We start from the raw sequence: 12,328 nt of genomic DNA, 5'->3' as shown, positions 1-12,328 counted from the left end.
ATGGCATGCAGATTGCTACACAGGTAACCTATACAGTGTAACCTATAAAATCTCCATGGTATTTCACTCATTTGCCATATCAAATCCCATTCAGTGTGAATAATTCAGTAGATGCACATGCACACCATTTTCACACCATTTGTAAAGTACAGTATACAGCATAACAGTCTCAAAAAACAATTGGCCAAGACACATGGTTGGCTAAATAGAAGCAGTGATGCTGCAGTGACATGACATTTATGTAGGCATGTTACTGATGCTGTGTATTATCATATGATTTAATTCCAATGTTAAGGGATATTGCATAAAAATAGAAAAAACAATAATCATTTAATTAGTTGCCTCACTTAAAACATCCGGTGAGATAGCAGACTTTTAGTCACATGGCTTAAACAACTTGCAGTCTTTTCCTTGTATGGCACATGTTGATAAATGCTCTCAGAAACGCCCTCCCCGCCTTGTACTGTAAGATGTCTACTTGGCACTCAGATCCACCACCAGGTGCTGGTAGGCCAGGGTGTTGCCTTTGAAGCTGGCAGCCAGCAGGATGTCCTTGTTGTCCACAGACACCAAGCTGAAGGCCCGAGGCGCTCGCATGTTGAGTTCCTGGAAGGGCTGAAAGCGCTGAGTGAGCTCATCCCACAGGTAAACTCTGGAGAAGGAGAAATCACTTCCCAGGAGGAGGTAATGGCGGAGGCCCACTGTGAAGGGATACACAGCCATGGAGCCGCGCGAGGGAAGGGTCTGGATCTCGACGAAGCGCTGTCCTTCCCAGCGCAGGATCTTGGAGTCGCCGATGAAGCGTGTGAGGCAGAGGTACAGGACCTTCCGCACCCAGAAGTGCTTCACCATCTGCACGTCGGCCAGCTCGGTGATTTGGGAATGGAAAGCGAACTGCCTCTGGCTTCGGTTCCACTGGTAAACCACTGGAGGCTGAGAGGCGCTGGAGAGGATGAGGTGCTGCTTGCCCCCAACGTCAAGGAACTCCACATGGGTGTCCCGGTGCCAGGGGTGGAGGGACTGGTGAGAGTAGAACCCGTTGCTGTTCCAGCGATAGATGCTGGTGGAGCCAGCCTTGGAGCTGTCTGCTACCACAAAGTACCACTCCCCATCCAGCTGGAAGGTCTCCACGAAGTTGGGCTTTCTCACCCGGGTGGTATCAATATCTTGGATCTTTACAAAGCGCTGTGGGTCCTCTTCCCACCTGTAATATAACAAGGAAACGTTTTGCTAATTTACATTTTCCCTTTTACTCTTACGATTTTTGAGGCCTTGTCCTTTTTAACTGTGGTTGAGAAATTCAGTAAGGCATTAGCTGTATGTAAGATGAAGATGCAAAAGTCTCACTTGTAGATATGAGATCCTCCAAAAAGTTGAGCCACAACCATGTAAAGAGTGTTGTTTATCACCACGGGTTTGCAGTACACAGCAGAGCGAGCTGAGAGAGATACACAGAAACCAAAAAAACATTCAGAATTCATTTCATTCATAACATAATATGGTACTAACACTTTTCACAAAGCCAGCAACTTACAGGTTATGTTATGGAACTTCCTGAAGACCATCTCCACATGGTCCCAAATGTACAGCGTGCAGAAGCCTGAATCAGGCTGGGCAAAGGCCACAAACTGGTCTCCATTGAATTCGTAGGACTCCACTGACACCGAGTGGAAAGGGAAGGTTTCATAAACGGCAAAATCTATAGGAAGAGAGAGACGGGGATAATAGGGATTGTAAACCAAGAAGTTATGCCATGACATCACCTTTGGCATCACTTTCAGTAAGGGCAATGATTCTGATCAAACCTGCGCTGATGCAATTGAAGTCTCGTGGGGTGAGATCATGGATTCTGCGTCCCTGGAATTCAAACGGGCTGGCACAGTAGATGGCTGGAACGGAGGTGTTGGTCTTTTCCATCCAGTCTACCAGCCACTTGATTTTACAGTCACAGCGGAAAGAGTTCCCCCGCAGGTCTCTGTGTAGCAGGCAGGGAAGCAGAATAATTCTCAATTTAAATCACAAACATAAATTTGCCAAACCTCTGTTTTTAAAGGGTAGTCTGGATAGTCCACATTTCCACATTTTCTGTGTTTCTCAATACAAAAACCGGGAGACAAAAGAGGAAAAAAACAGAAGTGCACCAGCATGAGCCAGATTCAGACCAGACAAGACAACCAGGCGGATTAGCAGACGAGTGCGGTAGTCCACTAAACCCCCAGGGAAGCCCAGCAAACCACTGTTTTGTCGTGGCAGATTGTAGGGCCAAACCACCCGGCATGTCAAGACACTGGGGCGGTTTTCAGTGTGTGCACACTTACAAATCTGTCAGGATGTCGAGATGTTTGAAGAGATCTCTTGGCAGCAGCTGCAGGTTGTTGTTTGAGAGAGACCTGAAAAAATCCATAGGGAAAAACCATTATAAATATCTGGTTTTGACGTAGTCTGAAGAAACTTTGTGCCTCCGTTCTTTCTGGCATTTTTGCTTAATTAGACTATATGAAACAAAGTGGCAGGAATGATTGAATTCATCGAGGCAACATGGTACGTGCTTTAGCATGCATACAAGGTTTCTGGGGTACTGATAGTATATATAATGAAAAGCAATCATCTGACTATTTCTTCATTTTATTGGCTCAACAAGATACTCACAGGTGAGTCAGGGATTTGAGCCCTCTGAAGGTATACTTTGACAGAGCCTGGATGTCATTATTCTCGATGAACCTGAGAAAGAGATGCAGTTTTCAGAGAATGAGAAATTTGAAATCGTTAATCATGACAGCCAATATTGTATATTATAGAATGTCATCCTTGTTTGGAAAGAAGCTTGTCTTGTCAGTGTAGGGATCAGGATCATGATTGTTAGTAGCAGTAGTTATGCAGGATTTCACTAATAGTGTATGAACCTGATGGATTTACAGGAAAAAAGGTAGTATTTTATCTTGAAGATTATGTATGAGTTGAGAACAAAAGAGTGATATAGATAATTCCTTTTTGTTATTTTTCATTTATCTCCCACTGGCTGATACAATCAATTCAGCAATTGTATTAGCAGGGGAAGCACAGCTGATTTGATAAGGCAAATGTACTTACTTCAGTCAACAAAAGTAAAGAATTGATTATGCGAAGACCTATTTTCATGCCTGTGACTAATTTCTTAAAAATGGGACATTGAGTGCAGGAGTATTACAAAGGTTATCTGTTTGTCAGCATCATTTGATCCCGCCTGTCTTTGTATCGTCTACAGATGGAGGAGGGAACACAGCATGTGCTCAGCCAGCAGACTCTCTGGAGGAGGCTGGATATGAAAATATGACTTTATTAGCATTCACAGTGGGTAGCGGGGGTACTGGCGGTGATGCAGAGGCCTGATGCTGGGCTGCAGCCAGAGCCACACAGTCAGTTTGTGCAGCCTGATGCATGGCCTTCATGGAAAGCTGCAAACTCAAAGCCATCAGCAAACCAATATTTTCTCAAGGCCCATCAATTCACAGAATGGCATATTCAGCTCTACCGGATGACACAGAGGCAGCATGCTCTCTGTAGTAGGAGGAGGGTTTATATTCAATATCACTTTTAGCCACTTCTGCCGTACTGCAGGCTCCACCCTTGAAATATTACATTGCAGCTCTAAAACTGTTCCTCAAGCACACTGGACACCAGAAATCCACATAAATACAGTATTTTTCTTCAATATCATTAAGTTGTGTGAAATGGCCAAAATATTTAATTAAATCAAAATAATGTTGTAGTGTAGTATGCTGCTTTTAGGGGCATCAAGTGACACTTACAGGTACTGCAGGTGAGACAGACCAGCAAAGGCATCATCAGCAACCGTGGTGAATGTGTTGGAGTTCAGCAGACTGCAAAAAGGAGGCAATAATGACCAAATCATACACTTAACGTTCCCAAAGTCCACTGAAGCTAGGGAGAAACATCTAAACAATTTATAGTCATTACAGCATTTGATAAAACTATTTCTAACTGTCACTAGGTAAACCAAAAGACTTTATAAACAAGTGAAGAAGTGAAGAATGCTTCTTGCCTGAAAACTTTCACAACATAATACAAGGCTAAAGGAGTGCAGTTCAAAAGAATAAAACATAAATACATCAGGCATTTACTTGTGCACATACACACATGCAGACCTACACACAAGCTCAGACAGACACACACACACGCACGCAAATACACACACACACACAAACACACTCGACTGCATTTGAGGAGACAAATGGCCCTTTGTCTGATAGAGCAGAACTGAAGGGAGTCAGTCATTGGCAATGACACTGATACAGAGCCACTTTACTCTTATTACTGCTATGTCACCACTGTTTTCAATAACCATTCATTTCTAGTGGTTGCAGTCCTTTCATTGTTACTGAAAACAATAGATGTCTGCAAGTATTGTAATATGTGTGTGTATATGTGTGAATAAATACATTCGACATGTACGACACGTAAGTAAGGACAACTGTGAACATAAATGGCTATGTAGAGAACAAGTAGACAGTTCTGTCAGCAAGAGAAAGACTATTAAAGATTAAAACTGTGTATTAAATCAGAAGTTGACTCACAGGAACTGCAGTAGGTGTAGGTGGGAGAACGCTCCTTCTGGGATCGTGGTGAAGGCTGCGTTCACCATCGTCCTGTTCAAATACACAAGGGTGTGTTAGCCATCATCAAATGCATCTTCTGGATGTCAGGATGCAGACGACACTGGCAGTGCTAAAGCTCGGAGGTGTGATGTCATCAGTGGTTCATGGTTGTAAACAATGTTCTGGTGAAAATGTCGTGGTCTGTATTTTGATGAGAAACATGAAGACCTGGGAACATAAGATGGGTAAACATGGAAGGAACTGGGGCAGAATCTATTTATTTACCTAACTTTTGACCACTTTACGTGTCATGCCGTCCCCTCTAAAGCTCCCCTCACTAAGGGCATGGCTGTCCTTGCAGTTTGAGTTTCAGGGAGATCTTTTCAAAACTAGGACACGCAACTTCCGTATTCACTTGTTCACTTCTTCTCTATTGTGAAACGAGGCCACCTCCACCTCCGCCTGTGCTCTTGAATTCCCTTGACTGTTCAAACGCAATAGTCAACACCAAACGTAAAGCGAGCACTCCGTAACCCTCTCAGCAAAACGTAACCTTTCCCCCATCCGGGTGTTTAAAGCTTTCTATTTCGTAGAAGGTGCTCCATTTACAGAGAGCACCTATCTACTCTGCTTCGGATCCAGCCTCTCAGAGGAGAAGCAGGTCTTCAGCTGTGAGATAGGAAAGCTATTGTTAGTATTCCTCCCTGGAGCTCTAGAGGATTTCACTGCTGCGCTCCCACTGCTACAGGGCTCCACTCTGCCTCCTCTCCTGACTCCTGTCCAGGGACGAGAGGGGGTTGCTGGCACAGGGACACCTAGTACTCATTCTGTCATCTGTTTTATTAAGGCATGTGTTTCATATGCTGTGCCTTTCCCATCCCAACACTGGATAACATCTCTTTTGTTCCCTCTAAGTTCATCATAATATGGTAGGGGTACATTGTTGTTATGTAATACTGTCTTGTATGGATTTGTCTGCCAGTGGAAAGACACATTGCATCTTGACAGCAGCAGCAGGATCTTAAAATGACAGATACATATCTATATGAGTTCCTGGTTGAACGGTATTTCATGTAATTAAATGAGAAGCAGCATTTTTGTATGCAGCATTACATCATGGGAGCTGTGCAACACTATCTGTACCATCACACACACTGATCTACTCGCTCTTCATAGAGGCTATGAAAGGATGGACTTGCTTTGCCTTTATGTCCCTGCTCCGGTCAGTGAGAGACCAAGAGGTGGATGTTTTACTCACAGAGAGATGATTCCAGGGGGAAAGCTCTTGGGGATAGCCTTGGTGTCCACACAGAAGGCACTGTCTTTGGTGCAGGAGCAGGTCGCGGGGCAGCGGGGTATCTTGGGGGCTCTCCGGCCGTCCGACTCCCCCAGCAGGCAGAGAAACAGACACAAGTTGGACAAGCAGATCAGCCTCAGCCATCCCGGGGCCCCTCTGGATCCGACGTCCAGCATCCTTCCTTCAGGCTTGGACAGGAGGATGGGGGAAGGCGTGCGACTCAGCTTCTACAAGTTTGGGTTTTCCCCTAAGAGATAAGTGGCTCGTTGAACGCCAAATGGTCCCTATCCGCCTGCAGCCCCAGTAGCAGCAACAGCAGTTTTGATGATGCTGAGCGAAGAGTTGAGGGAGAGAGAGAGAGAACAAGAGAGAGAGAGGGGATGGGAGAGAGGGAGAGAGAGAGAGAGAGAGAGAGAGAGAGAGAGAGAGAGAGAGAGAGAGAGAAGGGAATAGGAGGGAGGGAGGGAGGGAGGGGGGAGAGCAAGGGTAGTCCCGTGTATCCTCTGTGGGTGTGGGTGCTCTGCAGCTTCCCTGGATCTGTGCAATCTCTCTCCCTCTCTCTCTCTCTCTCTCTCTCTCTCTCTCTCTCTCTCTCTCTCTCTCCCACTCTCTCTCTCCCTCTCTCTCTCTCTCTCTCTCTCTCTCCCACTCTCTCTCTCCCTCTCTCTCCCTCTCTCCCTCTCTCTCTCTCTCTCTCGGGAGCTGCTGTGAGAGTGCAGACTGCAGGAGTGACGAGCAGGGCTGCTTTTCTCCGCACCAGGACCTGTATGCAGCGCCGCTGACACTGAATTATTTACTATCGCACACACAGAAACCTTAAAACGACAGCAGGAAAGCAGCGTGGGGGGGAGGGGGAGCATCAAGGCAGAGGCTCAAGTGTGTCCTGTTCTGAAGATAATACTGCTGACTGAGCCTCTGATCAGGTGTGAAGGCATGCCAAGCAGCCAGGGGAACGAGACCAGAGAGGGAGGCATAAAGGGTGTAGGTGTGTGTGTGTGTGCGTGGCTGTGTGTGTATGATCTGGCCATTTCTGAACCGCCACCAATGCAGAGACCGATGGTACTTCAACAAAAAAAAAAAAAACTCATGGAGGATGCTGTAATCTGTGTGTGGACACCACCCATTGATGAAGTCAAGTCATTTATATAGCTATGATGTAATGTAGTTTGTAAGTCAAATACCTAATGGTGGGACAATATGCATGAATTTTGTACCAGAAAAACCACAAGACCTGGGAGTTTAACAACTTCTATATTATATAAACACCAACATTCATGACACAGAAAATGGATTTGCAGTTATTGAGCATTATTTCAGGCAAATGAAATGTCTCAGATTATTGCCTTGAAGCCTTAATACCACTATGTAACTAGGTAACTCAATTTTGGAGTCAATGAAACATAGCCATTGCAAATTCATCTCTGCAGTTTTTGAAAATGGCCCACAATGGACCAATTTCATGTTCTGACTAATAGTTTTTAAAACTAAACATCATAGATCTTTAATAATGCTAAGCAAATCTCTGACTCGTGATATGTGACTTTTGACAGTTACTTTAAAGGGTGGAAATGAAAATCTGTTTGTCTTCATAGACTTTAAGATCCAGAACACCTCTCTGGGATACGAGGACATGGTTACTTGATGCTTGGCATTTAATTTCCCAGAGCTGGAGGCAGTAAAGCCAGGAAGAACATTTGTTTAAGAAAGAATAGGCAAAAATAGGAAAAGTGACTTGTTTAGGGTCAATTTCTGAGAGCCCCAGTGTCTTCTGTATTCATCCAACAGTGATGTAAGCGGGCTCATATTACTAATAATACATTTATCCTGTCATTGATACTCAATATTACGCAACTTTTGCTGGTAAAGGATGAATCATCGCCTTATAGGGTGATATTGGTTCAGAACACATGTAAAGGATCATAACAGCCAACAAGTACATACTTTTTATTCTTTTTGGATTGAACTATTTCATACACTAACAGCAGATTAACAACAGATACTGGAGAGAGGCTTGGAAATCATTGTGCCCAGTGACTCTCACTACCGACTCCTGACACAGGAGGGCGCTGTTGGCCACAACATGAAGTCCATCAGGGCGGACACATGGTCAGATAGGAGCTGGACGGCCACTGGCAGGGCCACTGCCTCAGTGCCAGGCACAGCCAGCCCTCCATCACAACAACTCTGTTGTCACAAGCACATAGCCGCTACCTTTCAGTGAGCAACATACTGTCTGGCATTAGCATACTGCCTAGGTCTCACACATTGTTCCAGCCCAGACAGGCAGGACAGGGACAACATGTGGTGTTCAGCGCTGGGACAGGATGGCTGCTGTACTGCAAACACTGCTCTTTCTAAAATATCTTTCTGTTCAGTGTAATTACATGATGACCATATTTCCCTCTGAACAGTTATGTCTGATCCAAAGCAGAGGTTTCTGTAGGCTACTATTATTGAAACAGGAGAGCAATACAGGAAATTATGTGAAATTGATCATTTTGTTTTTGCCATAACCCCTAATGTAAAATGTAAAGGCACTGCCAGGTGAAAATATTGATTGAAATACTTATTGTGGTTTACCACAGTAAGTCATTCATTAATTCATTAATTCATTCAGTCATTCATTTTGATGCAGGACTGATACAAAAGTATTTTTAGGGGGAACAGACTCAGTCACATGTATTGTGAATATATGAATAAGTTATGCCATAAAGTATATTATCTTGATGGATGGAAGGGGAATACTATAGAATTACGTATTCCAAATATGTTGGAAAAATGTTATTTCTTTGCCTTGGGACAGTTTTGGTCTATATTAGTGAACATTTTCTACAACATCTCTGTGTCTTTTTTGGCTGAGAACAACTGAAAACAGTCCAGCCCCCAAATGTGTGATGTCACACTGATGTACGTTTTCACAGACAATGAGTAAATATTTGAATCAACAACACAATTATGGGTGGTGACACTTTGTGTCTTTTTCCGTTAAGGATTGACATCTTCTATGCAGCTGCTATTTTTATGCTTTATTTTCTTTTGGGCTTTGGCGCAGTGTGTTTGTGTGTGTCTTTGTGTTTTTTTTTTGTTCAGACCATATGTGGATTTAAGTTAGTTATGCTTGGTGAAGAGCAGCTTATTCCTGCTAATGCTGGAGCTTACTCCTCATAGAGCTCCACCCAACCTAAACCTCCGGTGGGAACCGGCTTAATTGCATGGCATGGAGAGCAGAGCATGAAACAGCAGCTGGAGATCCTAAAATGCCCTCTTTAAGGCACAAGCATTTCAATTGCTCAAGAGACATTCATCCCCAAAATACTTACTTTTGCAAGTATATTAACAAAATTGCATGTTTCATTCCAAAATGTATCATTTTTTGGGGGGGGAAATTGCCTGACATTAATCAGTTAATATCTCAAAACCGACATGATTCAATCCTCAAAAACACTAATATCTTGTAAGCAAAGGTTTTATGACACTCAACTTTGATAGTGAATCATAATGTGCTTTATTTTCATTTTTGTAAGAGTAAGTGTCATTTATTTTCAAATGATGGATATCTCATTATGGAATGAAACTCCTCAAATATAGAAAAATTTGTTCATATTTTGAATTGTTGGATAAACTAAACAGAAGGTGAATAGGAAAACAATATACCAGCATGGAAAGGTCAAAAGGCCGTTTCAGTGTGACACATCAGGGTGTGATGTGTCACAACACATCACACCCTGACCCTGAGCAACATAAGAGGCCAATATGGAGAGCTGAGGAGAAACTTTGAAGATCCGACATGTTCCTACAGGCAGTGCAGCCTCAGCACATCTCTCAGGTATATAGCATTAACAGCTGTGCCTCTGGAGCGGTCCCGTTTCATTTCCACATTGCAGGTAATAAAGGAAAGTCCAGCCAAGTTACCACTCACCCTGAGCGCTTAACATCACAAGTAGCACCCCACCATGCTGAGTTTGGCAAAAATTAGTCATCAAACACCACAGAGCCTCCTTTTCTCCTGTACCAGACTGTGACCCTCCCACTATATCCTCTGCTGTCTGGCACATACACACTCTAAATCAGAGCCATTCACCTCTGCTTTTGGACCAGCTCCACTGCCCCCGTTGCCCCGCTTTGCTGGGGACCGAGCGTGTTTGGATAAGTTTGACTCGACGTCACAAGCAAAGGCTGTACACTGTTTAACATTGACCGTGTTCGCTTCGGCTTCAAACCCACATCCCATCCTGATTATGGGCCAAGGAGCCTGAAAAGGGCTCTCTGTCCCTGCTTCCACATCTGTTTGGTTTTCACGGCTTGGCCTCTCGGCTGCACTGGAAGTAGAAAAAAAACAAAAAAAAAAAACATAGGAAGAAAGATGAAATCTGTTTCACCTCAGTTCTTTTCAGGGAAAATCCCAGCTGCCCCAGGTAACGTATTCACACAGGAGTCACAACAATGTTCAGACTCCACTCAGGCATGTACACACACGTTATAGTCTTTCTATAGATAGTACGGAAACACCGCTGAATGTAATATATCCACATTGCTCTGAAAACAACTGGAATGGAAGTAATTCTTTAGATAAAATGATTATAAAAGGTGGACAAGGGCGCAATAAACAGGTGATTGTGAGATCTTAAATCATTAACTCCGTCTCTATCTCTCCTCATCAGCCCGGTGGCTGATAGATGCCACTAATTCAGCGGGCCAAGATCGAGGACAAGTTGACGTCAGGCCGCCAGCGCCTCTGTCCTCCCTTGGTGAGTCAGGAGCAAGTAATGCATTCAGCCACCGCGATGGAACACGTGACCGAGAAATTCAATAAGGTAAGTGTTTGTCACAACAAGCCGTGCTGAGCACAAATCTGTCAGGTTTGATGAGTCTGTCTTTAACAAGCAATTGCAGTGTCACAAACATGCCCATAAAGCTCACAATTATTTCATATTAGACAATAAAGGTTGGGGCCTCGGATGATCCCCTGACAGCTGACAATGCAGCAATGAAAGCAGTGGAAGTGTAACTACAGGACAAAGGTGGGCTGCAACGTTAGCTGTAGGATGCCTTGTATTTTGTACCAAACTCTGCCAAGAAAACAACCGTCCAAACTGGCTCTTATTTCTTGCCTGCTCTCTCAGTGCGGCTCAGCCACTGGAAGGTATGTCAGCCAATCTCATCCCCGGCTCAATTCAATTAAAGAGAGTACAAAGACATATGGCTCAGGGGCAAGTGATATGATTAGAGTCCTGTGCCACAACGACCCAGCTTTGATTCATACCCTGCCTTATCTCGTCACTCACGGCGCAGGGCCTCGGAGCGGGGACACTCAGAGGGAGCTGGAGTTGCATGAGGAAAGCTCCCTCGGGTGGGGCGCAGCATCCTTCCGGGGGGTATGAAACCCCCACCATTCGCACCAATCTGTCACACAATCAATAATGCATTATCGTCATCGTTTAGCAGTGAAAACAGATTGCTATCACCAAGGCGGCGGTTGTCGAGCAAGACGGGACCGATCAATCTCTTTCGGATATCAAAATCGACCATTTCTAAGCCAGCAGGGACAGGGATTTTTTTGTTGATCGTCATTTTGACATTTTGAGACTCTGGGGATCAGGAAAATCCTCCCAACCAAAGACCGTGTTGCTATCTGAGTTTTCAATCAGGACAATGCAGAGGAGCTACTGTACCCCCCCCTCCACACACACACACACACACACACACACACCTCTCCCCACCCCACACACACACCCACTTCCCCCTTCCCCCTTGCCATAAAAAAAGATAGGTGATATGCCTCTTGGGACTGGGATGTGCTGGAGGAATGCATGCGCAGGTATCCTCCTGCCTGTGGGGACTGCGGAGAAAGGCTTGGCACACCAGTTGATCCTGTTTGATAAAGGCCCTGACAGGCCCAGATTATATGTCTCAGCCTGGAGGAGGTGTCTGTGTCTCATTCCTGCGCTGAAGAAAGTCGATCTGGTGGGAAAGAGGCGGGGCCATGCCTGTAGGCGTCAGTTTTTGTGTGGACGCCAAACACACACCTAGTCAAGCAGACACAGGCGCCCCCCCTCCGCCGCCGCCGGCCCGCTCCACCACACCCCCCCCCCCCGGTAGCTCCACACACACACACCAAACAAAAACACCCTTCCCCATCTCATTTACCTGACCACACCCATGCCTCCAGACTCCATAAATACTCTTTCCACAGATTATGGTGTATTCATCTTGCTGTCAGAGAATGTGCTGAACTAGTTTACAAATGTTGCCTACACTGCTGCACTACATTAGTCGCTTTTGTGCGTCTTGTGAATACCGCCGCTGCGCCGTCCTGTGTGCAAAACTATCTGAAGTTATGGTTTTTATGATAAGGACAGAGGGAGGAGGGGGGGCAGAAACTCAGACAATAGTGAGACGTGTAGTGAGTGACAGGCCTTGCCCCAGGCTCACCCCA

At 45.0% G+C, this 12,328-nt stretch overlaps 1 protein-coding gene across 1 annotated transcript; it reads right to left on the bottom strand.

The window, feature by feature from the left end:
• Positions 1 to 474: 474 nt before the first annotated feature.
• Positions 475 to 6,068, bottom strand: lgi3 (leucine-rich repeat LGI family, member 3). Its single transcript, XM_071920431.2, has 9 exons — positions 5,854 to 6,068; positions 4,575 to 4,646; positions 3,789 to 3,860; positions 2,650 to 2,721; positions 2,319 to 2,390; positions 1,806 to 1,975; positions 1,535 to 1,699; positions 1,348 to 1,438; positions 475 to 1,204 (listed from the first exon to the last, which is right to left on the bottom strand). The coding sequence occupies exons 1-9, from the start codon at positions 6,066 to 6,068 to the stop codon at positions 475 to 477; spliced, it is 1,659 nt and encodes a 552-aa protein (XP_071776532.1).
• Between the last annotated feature and the right edge of the window lie 6,260 nt (positions 6,069 to 12,328).

This window comes from Centroberyx gerrardi, chromosome 8 (assembly GCF_048128805.1).
Source record: "Centroberyx gerrardi isolate f3 chromosome 8, fCenGer3.hap1.cur.20231027, whole genome shotgun sequence".
Taxonomy (NCBI): domain Eukaryota; kingdom Metazoa; phylum Chordata; class Actinopteri; order Beryciformes; family Berycidae; genus Centroberyx; species Centroberyx gerrardi.
The sequence above is the reverse complement of the archived record's forward strand: the minus strand, read 5'-3'. Positions and strand labels throughout refer to the sequence as shown.